Below are 22,043 nucleotides of genomic sequence, written 5' to 3'. Positions count from 1 at the left end.
TCAACGACCAAGATTTTACAATGAAAATCCTAATTAGGGTTTGTTACAACAAACTCAATTTGGCCATTGAAATAATTACAACACTTTAGCATAGATAATAAGGGTAGGTGCCTCAAAGTTTGTGCCATCATGGGCGATTGAGGTACATTGAATCAAGACGTGCTGATGTGGAACTCCTTGATTTGGTGAGTGATGACTGGGATGCCACTTCAATCTTGCACTTGTAGACTTGATTTATCACCATGAAGGGATATTGAAAAATATTTCTTGATATTCAACCTTTCAACCTCACTCAAAGTTGTAGTGATGGGAAGCATTGATGTAGCTGAGTCATTCCTCCATCCTCACCCGCTTGCCTTGGGGTGATTGTATGACTTTTCCATCATGCTCCTTTGATCTCTTCATGTCTCCATGGTGCGGTGAGAGTTGAGATTCCTCTTGAGCATTCTAGTGCTTGTAAATGAAGTTTCCGCTTTGTATGGTGATGTAGGTCTTACAATATTTCTCCTTTTTCTTTGCAATCACCATCCTTTAATATCTGCAAGACAATACAAGTATGGCATCAAATACACATAATATATAACCTTGATAGTTCTTTTGACTTGATATATTCTTCGATTTTATGTGTTTTGTAGGTTTGATAAGAGCATGTAGAGAGAATTCGTTTTCATAAAGGAGCCCTTAAAGTTGATGCCACTCTAAGAAAGGGGCACTTGAAGTTCGCTCTCACGTTGATGCACTCATTCACCTTGATGTATATGAAGTTCGCTCTCACCTTGCTTCTCATGAAGTGATCTTTGAACTTGCTTTCATTCTTTTTTCTTCATTCTATGGGTTTCAGCATTGAGTCTTTCCTCCATTTATTGACGCAAACATGTTAAACTGTCCTTAGGGAAGGGCTCACTTACCTTGTTTCACTCTCTCCATTCAAACTTGCAAGATAAGGCTCTTGGAACAACTTCATTCTCAGTCAAGGGTATTCGAAGTGAATTTCGCTCCTCATGAGAAGCACTTGAATCTTTCGCCTTTAACCTCGAGCACTTGGAGTGTCACTAACTAGAAGTTCTTTAGACTCCTCGGTTGAGCTCATGATGGGCTTTACTCCCATGACATCAAGACGTTACTAAAGGCTAGGCTGGAATACTCACCAAGTACTCTGCGAGTATTGACACCATTAACTGTAATGTCCCCTACGCGATTAACATAATTAATCTATTTCAATATACTAAAATTTATTGAGAGATTAATAATGAAGCCAGTCATTGATATTCTTCAAATTATTAGTTATTAACAAATGCTTATTTATTTTCCTCATTAGACAATTAATTTTGTTATCCCTCTTATTGACTATTTCCTGAGAGTTCTTTAGATTCTTTATTTTAATCTAATATTATTATTTTCCTGATTAACACATCTTTATATATATATATATATACACACCAATTGTTAATGTATCACCCATTATTAACATATTTGCTAATTACCTTTTTTATAAAACATTAATATTACCATTTCTTTTTAAAAAAACATTAATTATCAATATATTTAATGGCTGGTAAAAGCAGACAGATCTGACACATGTCAGATCTGGTCTGCCACTTTGCAGCCAATATGAATATGGTTATTAAATTCTGCATTAAACATTATCGGGCTTCATATATTAAGCATGCATATTAAGCACCAAGAACGAGCAATCCCAATTGGATAAGAAAAATAAGAAACAAACTTCTAGCCCTCGGAATGAATGATTTGATTTGTCTTATATAACTCTTCACAATTGAATGGTTGTGCTCTTTGAGAGCTGAAGAGCATGCTTCGTTAAGGGATCATGTCAGTTCATTATTCCAATCGCATCTCTTGTTTACTATTGTTATCATATAATCCATTATCGAAGTCCATTAAAATCACATGATTAGTTGTTATGGTTAACGGAAGATAATTAGTTATCATAAGGTCTTCTTATTATGAATCTCCTTTTTTAACATAAAAATGATCTTTGTTAAGGGTAACGCAGATTATCAAAGGTTTACACCTTAGTTTGGAATGATTGTCTTCAATAATTATTTACCACGGGTATCTCTAGTTATTGATCCTGTATATGATATCTTTGGATTGGGATGGATCCTTTCATATTGCTATCCAGTTATTGATTAGTCAATTCAATATTCTTGATGTTTATTTGCTATTAATAATACTTCAGTGATCTTGTACTTTGACCTGTCGATGAAGTCAGATAACTATTCTGCATATTTCTCTTAATTGCTCCACTCATATTATCACTCGGTACAATAAAGTATAAATACATAATCGTGAGTGTTGTCCAAGGTTCGGTTTTGTCATATCAATGAATATCGGAAGAGTCGGCTTTCGATATTATCATCTATAAAGATAATACAAGGAGCTTTCTCTTAGTTATTTAGCATTTGGATGGGGACGTCACAAAGAATTTTCAATATAAGGATTTGTTGCAATATTAATTTATCTTTATTTGAATATTTCAAGAATATTAAATTAGTAATAAATATTAATAATAATATTTATTGCTAATTTAATATTTGAAATTTATTTAATAATATTTAATAAATAAATAAATTTCAAATAATTATTTATTGTTAATTATATTAATAATAATAATTGTTTTATTTAGGATATATATATATATAACGATCAAGAAGGGGTCATGACATAAACTTGCTGAGTTTTTGGCGAGTTTTTCACAAAAAACTCAGCAAGTCTTTGGCAAAAACTCAATTGCATAAAAAAAAGAGGTCTAAACACGTCCAAAAATTATCTAATTTTTTTTTTCAAGTTAGTCTCATTCTCTTTATCAAATATAACATTTAAGTATAAGAAAGGAAAAATACATTGAAATTCTAGGAGTTATAATGCAAATTCTAGGTTTTAGAAGATCTTTTAAATTTTCACACTTAGTCAAATTTCAATAATCAATAGGCTCCTATCAACATTCTCTCGCTCTTTCTATCTCACTCACTTTTCTGCCTCGAATTTTAGACCTATCTATCTGCATATCACTCTTACTCTATCCCCTCTCTCTACCACTCTCTGTCTCACTCTCTTCTCTCTCCCCCAAGATCTAGACCTCTCTGAACCTCGCTCACTCTCACCCTCAAACCCCCGTGTGGGGTGCTACTCTCAACCTAATTTTGGCAAGGTGGAGGAGCCACATCAGACTCCGAGGACTAGACCCTCTAGTTCTATCTCTCCCTTGGTTTTCACTAGAGCTGGGAAGAGGAAGATTTAAAATGTTTTGATGTAGTATTTACTTTTAGTTTTACAAAAACAATTTGCGATTTCATTTTGTTTCAGTCTATCAGCCATCAACATTCCACAAGAGGATACTATTTTGTACCCAATTTGCATTTAAATCAATCAAATATATCTAGACTTAGCTTGTTTCTTTTGTGTACTCATTTATTGACTCGTCGGATGCATCTCCTCATTGAATTTTGCAAAAAAAATGCATTTCTAATTAAATTTAAGCAATTTTTTAAGTTGCCGAGTTTTGGCCGAGTTTTCGCTTTTGGCGAGTAGTTCAACTGCGGATAATTATATTTGTTACCAAAATTTATATATGTAATCCTATCATAGGAGGATGGTATACTTCTAGGAATTTTGATTATTTACTTTGATTTGGTTATTAAAAAGCTTGTCTTCATTGCTTGACACTAATTGGCAGTTTTGAAATATATGACATGTAAATGCTTGTGTACAACTATTTATTTTCAGTTGATCGTGTTTCAATTCTTTATGGCTTTATTGTCTACCATTTCATATCAATATTTGTGGGACTTGATTTCTTTTTCTCTATGTTCAAATAATTGCATACAAAGTATTGATCATTTAAGTTATTATTCTTATATAATTTTGAATGCTGATGTCCAAAGTTAATGTGAATGCCATTAATCTTAACATAAATGTTGAATTAACAGATCAATCTCAGGTATAAGATGGCACGCTTGCTGGGATATTCAAATTATGCAGAATATGCATTGGAGACACAAATGGCTAGAACACCATTTAAGGTGATTGGTTTGTTTTCTGATTAAAGAAATTCTTCTAAGAACATGATGTGCCAAATCTAGCGTATCTCTTTCATTGGTATTATTTTATTTAAGGGTTGCAAATTCATTTCTGTGCAGTTTCAATGATTTTGACTAAAGCATCATGCACGCCATGTTTCCCTCATCACAAATGATTAGGATACTTTTAAAATTGCTAAAGGAATATATTTTACATATAGCTCGTTATGTATACCTTGTTATTCTATATATCAAATATATCTTGTTAGTGCTATAATCTGCTCTTTTGGAACAACACAAGATAGTACAATGTGTAAGATATAACTTTTCTTCAAATTGGAAAAGGGAAGGTCCCTTGTAACAAAAAACTAATGTGAAACCCTAGAACACTAAACTGTGAATATGAATTACAAATTTTCACAGTATGTACAAAAATAGTCTCTAGGTTATTGGCATGCTATGCTTAACGAGGTTTAGGCTAACTTTATACACTGTAGCTTACAATCAACAAACCACAAAAGTAGGAGCTGTAATTCCATCAAACACCATTGCATTTCTCCTTTTTAATCAATGAGCTTTAGCTAAATTTGAGGAGTAACAAGAAACCATGCAAAATGTAGAAACAACAAATAGAGATCTACCATGCTTCAATGAAAATCATGTATTAACTCCACAAGTCTTGGCAACAACTTTGAGCTTCCCCCTCCTACTCTATTGCTAATTGCTATCTATCTATTATTAACTATTAATGTTTACAAATGAGAGAACTGAGCCTTCTATAGAGGACTCATTACAATTGAATGGCTCAAATTGATCCAAGATCAATAGCCGAGATTACAAGACAAAACCCTAATTAGGATTATGTACAACTCCTTCGAATAATGAGAAAATTACATTGTTCAGGACACATATCCTCCTTTGAATTTGAACCAATGAGAAATAAGGTTAGGTATATTGAACTTTGTGCCTCAACATGTGCAATTGTAGATGAGTAGGTACATTGAACCTATACGTTTTGAATTGTCATCTCTTGATAGGTTGATGATGAATGGATGCCAACTCAACATTTATATCTTGTAAATCATCACAAAGAAGTGATTGTGCTGAGTTGGGGCAATATCTTTTGATACTCAACATTTCCAATTGGCTGACTGTGATGATGGGACATATTCCCAAATTGCATCATCTTAAATGATCAAGTTTCTAACTTTGCTTAGCTCTTCTATTCGTTCCTTGATCATATTCACTTTTCATCTTCTTGTTTGGGATTTTTGTTCTTGTTCTCTACTTGATGATGTTTGATCACCTTCAACTCCGGACATTCTTCATAATGCTTGAAATTCCTCGTGATGCTTTGGATTTCATCTTCATGTTAGGGAATGATGTTTGGAATTCCCTGTGATGCTTGGCATTTATCTTGGGAATCTTGACTTCTTCCTCTTGATAATCTTTGATTTTGAAGTGTGGAACACATCCTTGATGTGATACATGACTTTATGATGTCCTTATCTTATTAGCATGCTTGATCCTCGCCTTGGACTTGGAACACTTTTTTGCTTTTCGTAAAATTCCTATTGACGTAGGGTACCTTCATGTTATTATTGATGTTCTTGATGTTGTTGAGCAATTCTTCATACTGCATGTGTCGATCTTTCACCATGTTGATGAATCCTCCTTGAAGTGTGTCCTTCCTCCATTATCCCTTTGATGTAATTGATTTACTTGATGTGAATCTGCATGTTGAAGTTGGGATCTTGGATTTCCGAAGGAAATTCAAGATTGTTGCAATTGTATCTCTTCTTATGTTGATCCTTACAATTGATGTAACAATGTACATCTCCTTGAATGTCTTGATTCAAATGTGGATCTTGTATTGAATGTACTGATTGACCTTCTTGACATCAAAAAGTCCTTGTCACAGCTGAATCCTCCGACACAGTTCACCATCACAGCTTGCATCCTTCTTCATGTCAAACCTGAAAAAAAAAAAACATTTTGAATTAAAGAGAATGAAATAAAACCTAACTTACACACTCTTAATTCAAAAATTGATATCAACATTAATCTCTCCATCAATCAAAATTTTGGAAACCTCCAAAATCGGGAAATGAATAATCCCTAGGTATTGCTGACTTGAAATCTGATAATGATCTGCACAATTTGCTTCAAGAATAGGTCAAATTTGTACCCAATTAGGCCTAAAAGTGGATGGGAATAACCCTGAAATTTTCTCCAACGTCTAATTGTTAATTCACTCTAAATGCTGATAGAATTCGCCCCTATGCATTAGGTCTACTGGTTATTCATTCTGCTCCTTGAATAGTTGTCTGGATTTTGATGTTGAAATGAACAGTTGATATTTGCTTTATATGCTTCCATCACCCTTGTACTCTGTCTTCCTCAATTAGGCTGACTTGCACCATTGATTATTTGAAATTGAATCATTGGAATACCCATGCAAGTTGGCTGCCTTAACAATTTTGTTTTTGTCTTTCAAATTTTTGAATTTGCTCCTTCAAGAAGGCCAGCCTAAACAAGTTTCTTCCTGAGCAGGTTTTAGAATGCTTGAGGAACACATTATAGGTGCATTTTAAACCCTCTTCGGGATGGAGCTGAACAGGATTTTATGGTGCAAAGTGACTAATAAGTTGGCAAAATTTGTTTTGGCCTTACCCCAATGAAGTCGGCTGTCCTTATTTGTGAAGCCCCTACATCTTGAGCAGCATAAATATATTGTCAATCCATCCCCCTTTGAATCACAATTCACCTTCAAAAAATATTATCCTGCTCTGCACATTGGGATTATAGGTCTGATTTCATGTCTGACTGCTGCTCTTCACTATTCTGATTCTTCAGCAGACTTTCAAGGGCGGAAATTGCAGGTGATGGAGCACAATGCAAAGTGCATTTAAGGTGGTGTTGGTTGAAAATTTTGTATATTTGGGGAAATATACAAAATTGTGGTTTCAACCACAGCACGTGAGTAAAACTCTCCTAATTAAGGGAAGGCTCCCCCTATCTAACTACAACTTTGAAAATAAAATAGGATGGGACAACAATCTTTCTTCTTCTTTCAAGAAAGACAATATCCTTTTCTCTTCACAGAAAAGGATAGCGATTGAATATAAACAGCAATAACCACTTTCAAATGAAATGAGAGAAAGGAAATGAAGTTTCCTGAAAGCGCAAAGACTTCCGTCACTTCCTTCGGGACGGGACGACAATATCAAGCTCAAAGACTTGATTATGTGAAGTCCTATCTACCCTTTTCTACACTAATGCTATAAAGAACAAGTTATGACAACTCAAAGACTGAAAAACATTAATCTTTTCTTCTTTAAAACAATGAGAAGTAGTGTACGCTGAAAGACACACAACTATTTCCCACAAAATCTATTCCTAAATTCTCCTAAGAACAAGTGAAAGCACAAAGACTCACAAGTATTTCCCACAAAATCTATTCCTAAATTCTCCTAAGAACAAGTGAAAGCACAAAGACTTGCAGCTTTTCTCAACAAAATATTTATTTTAATCTATATTAAACTCAACTACTTGCAGCACAAAGACTGCAAATCAGATGTGATCAAAGAAACGGGACTCGGACTTGGCTCGGACTCGGACTCGGGACTCGGTGTCAGACTCGGCTCCAGACTCGGTTGGACTTAGGAAAGTGAAAAAATCAAGAAATTTAGAGATTTTAAAGATTTAAAACTTGTTTCAGACACCCTTTATTGAATACACCTTAAAGACACAAAAACATCATCAAACTCGGCTCATTTGATTACATACACAAGTATACATCAATCACATAAGCATAAACGCAAATTGTAGTTGAAGAAAATAACAAACATAGATATATAAATATTGTCAAATGTATACAATATTACAAAACTCATGGAATAAAAAATCCATGTCATCATATGATCATCATCAAATGTTTCATACAAATACCAAAGGTAAATAGTAAATACTAAATACAACTACAAGTGTACAAGCCTATGGCTCAGAGGGCCATGCACCCCCTCGCCCTGGCCCCCTGCGAAGACGTTTAAAGTAGGTCCTGGATGATTCAACAGCCATAGTCGCTCCCCGTGACACCATGCCATGCTCACCAACATCAGGAACAACTGTGTCACTCTGAGTCTCAGTATTTCCTGTCTCTGCTCGTGCTCTCTGCTCCTCCTCTGCCATGGCTACAACCTCAGCCTCTATATCTACTTGGTCGATCCAATCAATGTCATCATCACTAAATACAGCTGTAGGAGTCCCAGGAGCTGTCTGATTCTCATTGGCCCACTCTGCTTCAAGATCAACCTCATCTAGAATGATAGGAGACATGTCAACTATTGCATTCTTTCTCATTCTCAGGTGGAGGTTGTAGTGAACAAAGACGAGATCATTCATCTTCTCCATAGATAATCTATTGCGCCTCTTGGAGTGTATGTGCTCAAACATACTCCAATTGCTATCACAATCTGATGTGCTGCATGGTTGGCTCAAGATGCGAATGGTCAACTTCTGAATATTTGGTGTTTCTGGGCCAAAAACGTTCCACCAATGATCTGAGTTTGAAATGAGAAAAATAAATAAAATCAGTCTCACTCATGAACTCATTTAACAAGTTAGAATATAGTATTGAATAAAACTAAAATTAAGCCTTACAATTTATTTTTACTTGGCATCATAGTTGTCCTACCGTCTTTGGCAACAGGAGGAGAGAAGGTCTCCCCTTGTGCATCTGAGAACAACTGTAGCTCTCGAAAAAGGTCTATCTGAGAAGTACCAGTAGCTCCCATCTTCTCCATGATTGCATATAGCCCATTAAGGACCTCCACATCAGCCTTGAAAGAAGGGATAAAACGGAATGCCGGATTCAGATAATGGGCTGCCGCATGGATGGGCCTATGAAGCTGATGATGCCATCTCCTATCAATGATCTCCCAAATGGGACCATACTTGCTCTCATCTCCTCCATAGATGAATCTGATGGCCTCCTTCGCCCTATCCATGCCCTCATATATATAGCCCATTGCGGGATTATCTCCATCTGCAACTCGCAACGAAACCACCAAGGGCTTAACAAACTGCAAAATTGAAAATATTGTGTAATTTAGAGAAATGAGCAAATAAGAGAATACATATAATAAGTTATAAAACATGAAGTTAAATTGTAGAATTTATAAAAAAATTACCTTCACTATCTCATCACAAGGGACCCAAAAGCCTTGCTCATAATAAATGCAGTCTGCCATATCTTTCCCTGTAGGGGTGGTAGCATAGGATGAGGAAGACCACTCCTCACCAACAATCATACGTCTCAAGGCAGACTCAGACCTAAGCATGGACTGCAATGTGAAGAAGTTTGTGGCAAATCTTGTGATTCCTGGACGAGCTAACTCCTTCTGCTCTGTGTATTGTCTCATAAGAGCCAACACCTATGAATGATTATATACAAATTTGCAGACATTTCTTGCCCTTTCTACACATCTCTTGACCCATGGGATTTTTCCACTATCCTCCAACATGAGGTCAATGCAATGAGCAGCATGTGGAGTCCAAACTATAGATGGGTGCCTCTCCATCAATAGTCTACCTGCAGCAACATAATTTGTTGCATTGTAAATTGTAATTAATGGAGGTACAAACTACAAGATAGTAATTAATGTGCAAACAAAATTAGTTTGTAATCAAAAGTTTACCCGCTGCAACATAATTTGCTGCATTGTCGGTCACCACCTGTACCACGTTCTCCTCACCCACATCTTCAATCACCTCCTCTATCTGCTCACATAGGTAGGTGGCATTCTTGCAATGGGCGGAGGCATCAATGGACTTGATGAAAACGGTGCCCCCTGAAATAAAAAAATAAAGCTAGGTCAATGATCATTCAATAAACCATTAGATAAAAAATAATAAATCACCTGCAGAAGAAACAAGAAAATTAAGGAGAGTTCTATTTCTCCTATCCGTCCAACCATCAGTCATGATGGTGCAACCTTTAGTGCTCCATATCTGGCGTTGTTCATCTGAATCCTTCTTCACATCATCCACCAATTGAGACAAAATGGGTCCCCTCAAATCACTCTCACTAGGGGCTTTGAACCCCGCCCCGCATATGGTAATGGCATCAACCATTTGTTGCCAATAAGGAGACCTATTGCAAAGAAACTCAATGAGATAAGTATAAAAATTCAATGAGATAAGTTAAGTATAAAAATTAAAACAATCAAAGATATCAAACATAAAAGTTAGTAAAACATTCACCTGGCTACAAAGAATGGAATACAACTGTAGCTCCAAAACCTGCCAACTACCATTTTAGCAGCATCATGGACCTCCTTGTTCCAACCCATGCCCTCAAGCGACGGTTGGGACCCAGGAGTAGTGCGAGGCACAAAGAAGGAATCCGACCTAGATTTACGAATCCTAGGTCCAATGGTAGCACTCCCACTACAACTACTAGTGGTAGGAGCATGAAAAGTGGTGGTGGCACTGCCACTTATAGAAGCAGAAGTAGAAACAGAAGCACCAACAGTAGCAAACTGAGTGGGACGATATGGAGGTAAGGAAGAAGGGCCTCCAACACAATGTAACTGTGTCCCTCTTCCAAAAACTGTCTCTCTCCCAATGGCTGCTCGATCCTCCTTTTGTTTCTTTTTCCTTTCAATCTCCTCAACCATTACATAACATTCACGTACGGCCTTAGGGACTGCTTTTAGGCATGGTTCGACATCATGTCCACGCACACCAGCAATATGGTATTTCAGCCTATATATATCTCCATGGAATATTGTTTTGCAAAACATACATTTTGTTTGCCCTTTTCCTTGCCCTGGAAAATCCTCATGATATTTCCAAGCAGGGTCCTTTCTAATGGGGGGTCTAGAAGCTGAAGTAGACATTTTAGGATAGTTTTGTGAAACTTGAAGTTGAGGCAAATAATAAAGTGAAGTTTGCTGCAATAAAACATTACAAATACAAAATAAAATTAATACATACATTAAAAAAACTAAAGTAGGGTTTGTCAAACCCTACTTTAAAAAAAATAAAAATTACAAACCCTACATAGTACAACACTACAACTACATACGACATGCTACATACAAACATACAAAAGATTTTGAAAGAAAATGTAAAACTTTCAAAATAAATGAATAGAAAATGGAATTTTTGCATACAAGAAACAAAATAATCTTCAAAAAAACAATCTTACCTCTTACAACAAGCTTGAAATGAGCGGCAAACTCTTCCTATCCAACTCTTGATGCACCAAATCCAAACCCAATGCAGCTCCAATGTGACAAATTGAAGAAAACTTGAGCTTCCTCCTTGCTGGTTTTTCTTCTATGCACCCTTGTTTTTCTTCCCAACTCACTTTACTCCTCCTATTTTTGCAAGTGAATGAAATGAAGTTCACTTTTAGGGATAGGAGATAATTAACCAAAAAAAACGGATTTTGAAAAAGCATTTAAAATTGTTTTTTTTTTGTCTTTTTCCAACTTAATACCGGCCGAGTCTGAGGCTCGGGACTCGCCGAGTTTGGCGAGTTCGAGTTTGGGCCAAACTCGCCAACTCGGCAAGTCCGAGTCCGAGCCCCTGAGACTCGTCGGGCCTGACTCGTACTTGGACTCTCTGAGTCTGGGCGAGTCCCGTTTCACTGGATGTGATTAAGCTCTGTAGGAACACTTGCAAGAAAGATAATATAGAACACTAACTCAAGAATGTAGCACAAAGACTCAAAGCTTGAGCAATTTCCTTCTATTCCTTTCAATTCCTTAATTTACACATGAAAGCTCAAAGACTTCTTTGCTGTAAATTTAGCAGAGTTTTTGCTTGCTTTCCAAAAGATAAAAATTACAATAGACCCCTCAAGTATTTATAGAAGAGGAGCCTTGAGAAAAAGGTGGGAGGATCCTAACTAACTTGAGAGATTCACTTAACCACCAAGACTTATTCAATAACTAACTAAGACTTATTCCAACTACAGTCCTAATTGGATACAACTTGTAGTTGCCTTACATGTAATTACAAAAGTGCAAGTAATACTTGCATTTTACAAAAAATACTTTTACATGTAACTTGTCAAAACAAATTATAACTAAAGATTACAAAAGTGGTAAAATACAACTAAGTGTTGAGAAACACTTAAGTTGCATTACATGAAGACACGAATCCTTTGAACTTCTGAATGCTCATTTGTAGTTCCTCAGGATTCGGTTCATGGGTGTTCTTGGCAACAACCGTGGTCTTCACAATAGTGTCATGACAGCGGAGGAGCGCAAAGTTATTTTTATCCAGGATAGATTGGATTTCATGCAAAAAGGCTTGGAGTTTCATCAATATCTGAATTGAAGCAGCCGAGAATTGTTCGCTCCTCCATTCATTATGAATCCTCATCTGTAAATCAGCAAGAACTTCTTCTTCTGGAATCAGCTCTCCATCCTGACTTACTATGTTGCAAGAGGCCCTTCCACAATGTGAGACAATATCTCGGAAAACTTCACCCCGGAATCTCTTTGCATCACCGATCTTCTCAATGAGGGATTTAAGAACAAGGGCTTTGTTTTCCAGGAACTCTTCAAATTCCAAGTACATGACCCTGGAAGAGATGATGGCATGGTCCTGCAAAACACTTAGCTGTTGTTGGGGCGTGGTACGCCAGATTTTTAAACTTTCTTCAAAACTTTCCAGATTCTTTTTGAAAGCATTAGAAGTCTGATCCAGTTTCTCGTCAATGGTCTCTAACTTAGACATCATCTGAAAAATGTCTTTCATTACCTGTGCACATAGATCATGAAGCTAATCAACCCAGGAATCTAGCGCTTGTACCTTCTGAGCAGACCTTTCCACTCCATGAATTGATTCTTGGGAACCAGAAGAACCTATGGAGTTATTCCCTTCAGTAGCAGGTTTTGTAATTTTATGAACGACTGTCATAAGTTGTCGGTTTTCCTCTTCTAGCTTGTCTTTCTTTGCTAGAAGTTCATCACACCTTTGTAACAGCGAAGCTACAGAAAACTTAGCATCATGTTTAATGACCTCATGCGTTTGTTTGCCCAACTCTATCCTTGTAACCTTATAATCAGTAGCTGACATTTCTTCAAGTGGCTTAACTGCAATAGGTTCCACAATTTCAGCTACCTTCATCTTGTTGTTGTCAATAGCTACTCTGGAGATAGTCTTGGCTGCCTTAGCAACTTTGGTTCTAGACTGTTTCAGTTGCTGATAATCAAAGGCATCAGGTGAGATTTATTGCTTCTTCCTTTTCGGAGTAAAAGAACTGAGCCATGGAGGCAAAGTCATCAACTCCCCTTCAGTAGTAGCTTTAGGCAGAGGAGAATCAGTTTCCGTTTGAATCACTGTGGTCATCCTGGGAGGAATATCTGTTTGGACAGTGACCACGGTTTTCTCAGTTACCAATGGGCATTAAGATTGCCTCGTGAATTCTTCAAAACCAGAAGTGGAAGTATCAATTTCTGACAGCTAGATGCATGTAGGAATATCCTCAAGAACTTCCAACACACTCTCTTGTTGATGATCAGGAGCTGGCTCGTATGCTAAAATGGGAATAGCATTATGAGGAGATTCATCCACAAGTAAATCTGGAGGTGAAAGAGTCATCTCAATGGAAATTGGAGGAATGATCTCATGAGGCGAGTCTGGAACTGGAGACTTAGGAGCATCATTAGATTGCTGCCCTTCTTTTGGATTATCCAGATCGAACATGAAATCTTGATTTTTCCTTCCCACGAACTGTCGTGTCCTCAGGAGGAAGCACTATGGCCCGACTAAATCGCTACTTGATTCTTGTGCCCGAAGATGATGCACCCTCCTTGTTGTCAACTTGAATATCAAACTTACGTCCAAGAGGCCCCGTAGAATCATCTTCTTTTCCAACCTTGATTTTTATAAGTCTAACAACATTATTTTTCATCCATGCGTTAGTGTTAACCAAGATAGGCTGAAATCTCTCAAGGATGGATATGCACTCTTTGTGAGACCATTGGATCAAAGGAAGTGGAGCTTCCTCAACCCTCGGTAAAATGTATTCAGGATCAAGTATGTGCCCATCATCAATCATCCCTTGTGGGATATCCACCAAGTTCAAATCAATAATTTGCTCATCTGTGAGCCTGCAGTAATCCATCTTCAGAACTTTGGCTTCTGAGCGGAGATCTACCCAGATGTCTTCGATGCGATGCACGTGCACAAATGATTTCTTGATTTTCTCCTTCATACCCCTGTAATCAAAATCAGCTATAGGTTTGAACCTTTTGAGCTTGATTTCCTGCAGTTCAGTCTCCATGGCCTTAGCTTTTACAGATGTGACAAGGGAATACCGGCCAATTTTCAATGGGTTTTTGGTAGAGATCCCCATTCCAACCTTGTGTCTAGCAGACTGAAAAGTGTGGACAGCCATGATCTATCTTCCCAACTCCATAAGAATGATCTTGTCAGTTGGGTATCTAGGAAGCATATATGGTTGACCACCATAGCCTCCAATTCTCATATAGGTGAAGGTGGGAAACTATAGAAACAAACATCCATAATCACACACCCTTTCCCATGCCTCATCTGATACTCTTTTGTTCTTCAGAGTTCTGTCAAATTGACACATGAAATATCCGAAGAATGCATCTTGAACTCTTCTGAAATGCAATCTGTTGGGTCTCAACGGCAACTAGTCATAATATTCCCAAACTGGTATAAGTGAGCGATCACCCTTAGTAGAAAGACCTGGAAAGTGTCTAAGTGATGCTGCCAAGTATACCAAATACAAGTTCATGAAGAAAGTCATGGTGGTAGGGACTGCTGCAAGTTGTTCATACAAGACATCGCTGTTGACTTCTCCCCATGAAATGTGATGAGACTGCCTGATGAACATGATAAACTGATACATCCATGGCTCAAAGACATTAGAATACTCGAGGCCCATCATCCTGCTGAGAAGGGTTATGGTGTCTCCTATCTCCCATTTGAAATTGCAGTGGTACAACTTCGCCCACCTTGAGAAGGAGGCTCATGGCTCTTGGATCCACCTGTTGATATGTCTCTTGCAATCTTTTTCCCTCTTCACGTAATACTCTGCTACACTTTCTTTGGAGATTTCCATGTAAACAGGTGCAGGAGGTATTCTGAAGACCTTCTCGATCGTATCTGCATCAAGACGGATTATAGCTTCGCCATCATCATTTTTGATGACTCTTGTCTCTTTGTCAAAATGATGGGCGGAGTCAAGAACAAACTCAGGTTCTAGGGCAGCCACTGTAAAAGAAGATGCATGATGGATATGGCTGTCCAACAGCTGCTGCATGTTATTATCTTGTGGATCTTCCACCCTCTTGACAAATTCCAACATATCCACGTGCCCTATTTCCGTATCTCTGATGCAATCCAAAGGGGAAGAAACTTGGGAAGGTGCTACCTCGTTCTGATATTTGTCATATTTATACTTCATCTTTTTTGAAATTCGAGATGGCGGTAAATCTGACATTGATTGTGAACCTGGAACACTGTGATGAAGACTTGAAAGAGTTAAGGCAACATCATAGTCAGCTGCAAATATCATTCTTCCTTCTTCAAATGGGAAAAACTTTGATTCTTGAACTTCACGATTTTGTGAGAGGAAGAGGGGAAATATATTGAAATGGGAAAACCTTGAATTTGACCAATTTCGGATCTTGGGGAAATTTTTGCAAGTATACAAGTTGGTAAGAACATACATGCAATCAGGGTTTTAAAACCCAAATGCAAGTACACTTGTAAATTTGCAAATGGAGAAATGGATAGAAAATGAGAATTTGACTTGCGGAAAATGACGGAAATGGAAAATACGGATATGGGAAACATGAATGGATAGAAATTGGAAAATCCGGGAATGTCATTTTCACGAAAATGGAAAGAACTTTTCAACATGTAATCCAGTTTTTAAAACCCGAATTTGAAAGGGGGGGGGTATATCACACTTTTCAACTTGGAATTTTAACAAAAAATGGTTAAATTCCTTAATTGTAAGGGAAGAACAAGAATTTCCAGCGAACTTGTAATCGGGATTAAAAATCTCGAATACAAGTAAAGAGGGAATATGGGAAGAACAATGCAATTCAAAAATTGCATACCAAGGGGAAGATCTCTCTCACAAAAACCGATTTTTGAGGGAAGAACAACATATTTACAAAAATGCAACTAAGAAGGAACACTAAGAAAACAAGAAAATAATAAAATGAAACAAGAAAGAAAGAAGAACATACCTTCAATGAAACTGAAAATGCTTCTTCAAAAGATGCAATCAATCTTTGAATGAAGAAGAATATCTCTAATAAATAGACACAAACCGTAATCCAAACCCTAGCCACGTTTTTGCAAAAACGCCTTATGTGGAAAAACGTGGCAGCAAATACATAAGAAATGGAATAGAAAATGCTTGAATCTTCTTTAACCCTCAACGCCTTATCACTCCTAGCCAAAATGATTCATACCATTGAAGATTCGTGGCATTCCAAAGGATAAAAAACGTGGTGGCTGTTATAAAGCTAAAAACCAGCAAAAGCAACCTCCATGTGGCGTAAAAGGTGTCCAATCATGCATCAAAATAGAGAGCAATCCAAAACACCTACCTCCTCCAACAAATTCTCCACAAAATTTGCCTTGAAATGTTCAACAAAAACGATTTTCTTGCAAATTGGGTTTTTGGGAGACAAAGACAAGTTCGAATTTGCATAAGTATGTGAAAATTGGGTTTTTTAGAAGATATGACAAGTTCTAATTTTCAATTTTTCCTCAACAAAGCCAAATTTGGGTTTTTTAGAACAAAATGCAAGTTTAAAATGTCAAAAATGCACTTTATGAGCAAAATCAGGTTTTTTAGACCAAAGTGCAAGTTTTAAATTGTCACTTTTTCACTAACAAGGCAAAATCGGGATTTTTGGAGACAGACGCAAGTTTTATGCACTTGTAAAAGGGAAATAAAACCCTTACAACAAGTTATAACTTACTTGCACACATGTAATAGGGGTTACATGTAAAAACCATTAAAGTAGGGGTTTTTGGAGAGAACTACAAGTTTACTTGTAACTTAACCCAAAAATCCCCATTTTAACTAAAAAAGCCAAAAAACAATAAAAATAATAAAAACAATCAAAGAGAAATTTAAAACAAATTACAAGTATTCATCTTTTAATAAAAATGCACATGTAATAAGCTAAAAATTTCCCTACAAAGACCAAAACAATGGACATCATTAAAACTTGCAGTTTGAAGAAAATTCTCCACCTGCAGTTGGGATTTTAAAACCCGAAATTGAAGGAAAGACATAGCAAATGAACCCAAAATGCGATGAAATTCAAAACGTAATTCGAGGATGGACTGAGGATTAAGCCAGTCCAAGGATTAGTCGAAATTCTGCCTTGAGAAGCATGCCATGAGTAAATTTTTTTCATTTTTTCACAAATTTTTTATGTAATGGTCCTCTCATTTTTGGAAACAAAAATGAGGATAACAGGTGTATCCAGGGACAAATCAAAGTGATCTAGAGGGGTAGAAGGACTGCTGGAAGGGTGCATTTAGGGAGGTTTTTATGGAAAAATGGAAGCTAGAATTCCTGAGTACAAAAGGACTAACGCTGAGTGCATTTGAGGTCACATCAAGGACAAGGCTAGGCGCTAAGTTCATGTGTCTAAGGACTGATGAAGGTGGAAGTTGAAGGCCATGAGGGACTCAAAACTGAGCGGGTTTTCGTGCTCCTCGTGGAGAGCTCTTGGGCACGATTTCCATGTGCTTGGGAATAAAGAGAAGATTGCAATTTTATGTGTGTTAGGGACTTGGATGAGGACAATTCTTTAGTGCATAAGGATAGAATAATGCTAGGTGGGTTTTGAAGGATGCAAAGGATAAGGATTGAGTGAAAATGAAAACATGATCTTGAAAAGGAAAAATTCCTATTTTGAATTTCAAATTCCATAAGTCAAACAAAGAACACACTTGAATGTTGCACTCTACCCAAGGAATTGTTATCTTACGCATGGACATTCAATGAATGTCCAAGAGAACTTGATTTCACCATGAGTTATTCTTAGACTTGCCATTGCATCCTTGAACTCACTTCACCCAATCCATAGCAATTTTCAAACTTCATTCTCTTGACATCTTGTTTTTGACAACTTTGCAACATTGATGACATTTGACAATTTTTACAACCTGTAGCAACTTGTCCTCAAACTCAATCTTGACACTCTACCATGGATTCTAGACTCAAATCATGACCTACCGCCATGACAAGACACATCCCTCTCATAAACAAACATTAAAATCCACGATCATTGCCAAGCTAGGACGACTAAACAAAACACCTATGCTAACAAGCAAAAAGAGGGGTCACCATTTGTAATGGGGCGATGTGTGAAAACGTCACAACACTATCAACAACTAAAAATAGCTAATGCGAGATGTCCATTGGCTTCTTTGGTGTTGTAGGTTCTTTCTCTTGAAATCCGTTTTACCGCTGATTCCATTGGCAATACAAATGAGCTCATTTCGATAATTTGGATCCCTAACATATCCTTACTTCTAACAATCATTTTCTTGATAGGAAATTGCTCTTACCCCCATGCTCACATGTTGGGTTGTTTGAATAAGTTTGTTTATGTTATCTTTATTGAAATTTTATTGCCCTCCAAACTTTTCTTATACTAGCCAATTTTTACATTTGTGTCATCATTATTTGCCATCTGGTCACATTATATAAAGAGCATAGTGTAGATGATCTTAAAGTAAAAATATCCTACATGGCATCTTATAGTTTGGTCATAGAGAAAAAATCTTTTGGGTAAAAACTGGCAAAATATAACTATAAGATTTTTTTGGAAAAAACGGGATTTAGATGGGATTTTAAAAAACTTTTAAAAAATGTTGAAAAAAGACAAAAATTACTTGTTTTTGAAATTTGAAGACCTTTCCATAGCATAAGGAGATAGAGAGCAAATAAAATAGAAATTTTAGCCCATGAATTGTCTAAAATAGAGAGTTTAGCCCATGAATTATCCAAATGAAAAGTTTGTCTAAAGATACAGTGTAGCATGCAAGATTTACTATTAAATGATTCCTTGGTTAGTTTTGTATGAAGTTGATAAAGTTACTGCTAAGTTAACAATAAGACATTTTATTGAATGCTATGTGAGCAAACCTCTAGTATTATTGTATGATGTGAGTGGATAGTACTAGCAGTGTTCCATGGGGATGCGTCCCCCCCCTTTTTGGTCACGTCTCGAAGACGGGGACGTCTCCGAGATGGGGGGATGGGGACGCGATGTCCCCCACCGTCCCGCCACCGCCGGAGACGGGGAGATGTTTGGGCATTTCCCCGTCTCTCGAGAGACGTGCAGTGGTCTCTTGAGGGACGGGGAAACGCCTAGACGTCTCCTGTCACCCCCACAGAAATGCAATAGTTAAAAGTAAAATTTAAATAAAAATGTGACTTTTTTGGGGGTTAAGGGGTAACCCTAATTGGACGTGGGCCCCACCCTTTCCCCCAAAGCAACACAAACCATGTTTTTTTGTTGATTTCACTCTCATTCTGAAAGACTGATTTTTTTTCCAGCAAGCTGAAGAGGAGGAAAAACTTGTAGAAGACTGATTGAAGGGGTGAGAAAAGTGATTGCAAGTGTGATAGGAGCTAGAAGAAACAAGAAGAAGAGGAAGAAGATTCTACTGCATTTTGGAGAGATTTTTCAAGCACAAGGTAGGGTTTTCAACTTTTTCTTGTTTTTTCGTTTTTCTTTTCTGATTTTCATTGTTCAATGTCATTTTTGGATTTTTTTTTTTCCTATTCATCTCAAAATGAGATTTGATGTTGAATCCTGAGGGAAAAATGATGAAATCAGCCTAGTTTAACAATTTGTTTTTTTTCAAACAAATTTGAAATTTCAATTTTGAAAATAAAATTTACAATTTATGATTTTTTTTTATTTAAAAATAAAAATAAAAATAAAAATAATAAAATTTGATGTTGAATCTTGAGGGCAAAATGATGAATGATTCATTCATCATTTTGCCCTCAAGATTCAACATCAAATCTCATTTTCAGATGAATAGGAAAAATAAACAAATTGGTAAACTAGGCTGATTTTATTTTTATTTTTATTTTGTGAAATGCACTGTCAATTTCAATATGAGCTCTCAAGGCATGAGTGAAGATGAGATGGAAATCCATTCTCATAGGGAGAATGATTCAGAATATGAACCTGAAAATGAGGGTGGTGACCATGGGGCTGATCCTGGAGCCCAATCTAGTTCTATGGCGAGTGCACCAACTAGTATAGGTTGCTCTTCAGAGTTGTTGGCACCGTATGCTAGGGATCATTTTGATCCTAAGTCTCCTCTCAAACAATTTGCTTCAAGAATATCAGTACAAGGCACATCACATTCAAGTGGGGGAACAAGGAAGTGGAAGTGCAACATTTGTGACACTGAATGGTCTGGTAGCATTAGTAGGGTGAATGCACACTTTCTTTTTTGGAGAGGGAAAGGTGTGAGACATTGTAAGTTTTTGGAGGAAGCTAAAAATATATAGTACAGAATTGAGTTTAACAAGCTTTGGGGGCTTCCAGATGACACAAATATTTCAATGCCTACTACTTTGTCTGCTAGGGCAGCCCTTTAGCATACCCAGAATCTGCCACATACTTCTCATGCTTCGCAGATGGGAGGAATGATGTTTGGATCTCCATCCACTTCCACTTCTAGTGCCGCTAGGGCAGGGAAACGTAGGTTGCAAACACCACAGAGTAACCCCATTGCTGATATGTTTAATGTGCAGCTAAGAGATGAGATAGATGTATTCATTGGCAAGTTCTTCTTTGCCAATGACATTCCATTTCAGGTTACACGGTCTCCTTAGTATAGGGAGATGATGGCTATGGTGGCGAAGGGAGGACCATCTTATGTGCCACCAGGGGAGACGAAAATGAGGACCTCGATCCTAGATAAATGCTATTCCAAGATCAATATTTTGATGGAGAAGTTGAAGGCATGTTGGGTGGCATTGGGGTGCAACATAGTTATGTATGGGTGGATGGACATTAGCCATTGTCCACTCATCAACCTCATGGTCACATGTGCAAAGGGCCCATACTTCCTTAGAGCAGTTGATTGTACAGGGCATTGTAAAGATGTTGATTTCCAATTTTAGGACCTCAGGAAGGCTATTAAGGAGGTGGGCCACAAAATGTGGTCCAAGTAGTGACATATGAAGCCCATGTGTGTAGAGCAGCAGGGAGACTCATTGAGGCAGCCTATAGACATATTTGGTGGACCCCATGTTGCATGCATGCTATGAACAATGCACTCAAGGACATGGGGAAGATTGACTGGATTAGAGGAGTGGTCACTGATGTGAGAGATGTGCACATGTTTATCTGCAAGCACCACACTTCACATGCACTCTTCAGGACCTTCGTGAAGGAGTTCTTGAAACCAGCTGAGACCAAATATGCATCCTATTTCATTCTCTACAAAGAGAATGATTGAGTTGCAAGAGGCAATGAGTGGAATAGGTGAGCTGAGGCCAAGACAGAGCATGGGAGAAGGGTGAAGGAGATAGTGAAGAGTGATGTGTTTTGGACTGATGCGAAACACACAATCTCCATCATTTGTCCAGTATTCCAGGTGATCAGATATGGGGATGGGGATGCACGTAACCTTCGAGAGGTGTATGAGTGTAATGTCCCCTACCTGATCTATTTAAATATACTAAAATTGATAGATTTTCTTAAATAAGTTCTTAACAAGTGCTTGTCTATTTTCCTCATTAGCTGATTAATTTCATTATTCATAGTTCTTAATATAGATATCAAACCCTGCTACTACTTCAGTTTTAAGGGAGAAGGGTTTACGTATGTTACCAAAGCGCTTAGAGACCAAATACAATAGGTTCCCTCAAAGTTTGCAGATCCAAGCCCTTACTTATCTTGGGCCTATACCCTCAAGGCTTATGGGTCGCTGATCCCC

The 22,043-nt window shown here is 37.3% G+C and overlaps 1 protein-coding gene across 2 annotated transcripts in view; it reads left to right on the top strand.

Annotated features, from left to right (window-relative positions):
- LOC131071469 (probable thimet oligopeptidase) overlaps positions 1 to 22,043 on the top strand; it is a 296,968-nt gene that overhangs the window by 165,045 nt on the left and 109,880 nt on the right. For both annotated transcript variants that reach the window (XM_058007329.2, XM_058007328.2), the window contains exon 8: positions 3,951 to 4,043. In XM_058007329.2, the coding sequence (XP_057863312.2) occupies positions 3,951 to 4,043 (93 nt within the window). The remainder of the gene's footprint in view (positions 1 to 3,950; positions 4,044 to 22,043) is intronic.

The sequence above is a fragment of the Cryptomeria japonica genome, chromosome 6 (genome assembly GCF_030272615.1).
Source record: "Cryptomeria japonica chromosome 6, Sugi_1.0, whole genome shotgun sequence".
NCBI classification, from domain to species: Eukaryota; Viridiplantae; Streptophyta; class Pinopsida; order Cupressales; family Cupressaceae; genus Cryptomeria; species Cryptomeria japonica.
The sequence above is the reverse complement of the archived record's forward strand: the minus strand, read 5'-3'. Positions and strand labels throughout refer to the sequence as shown.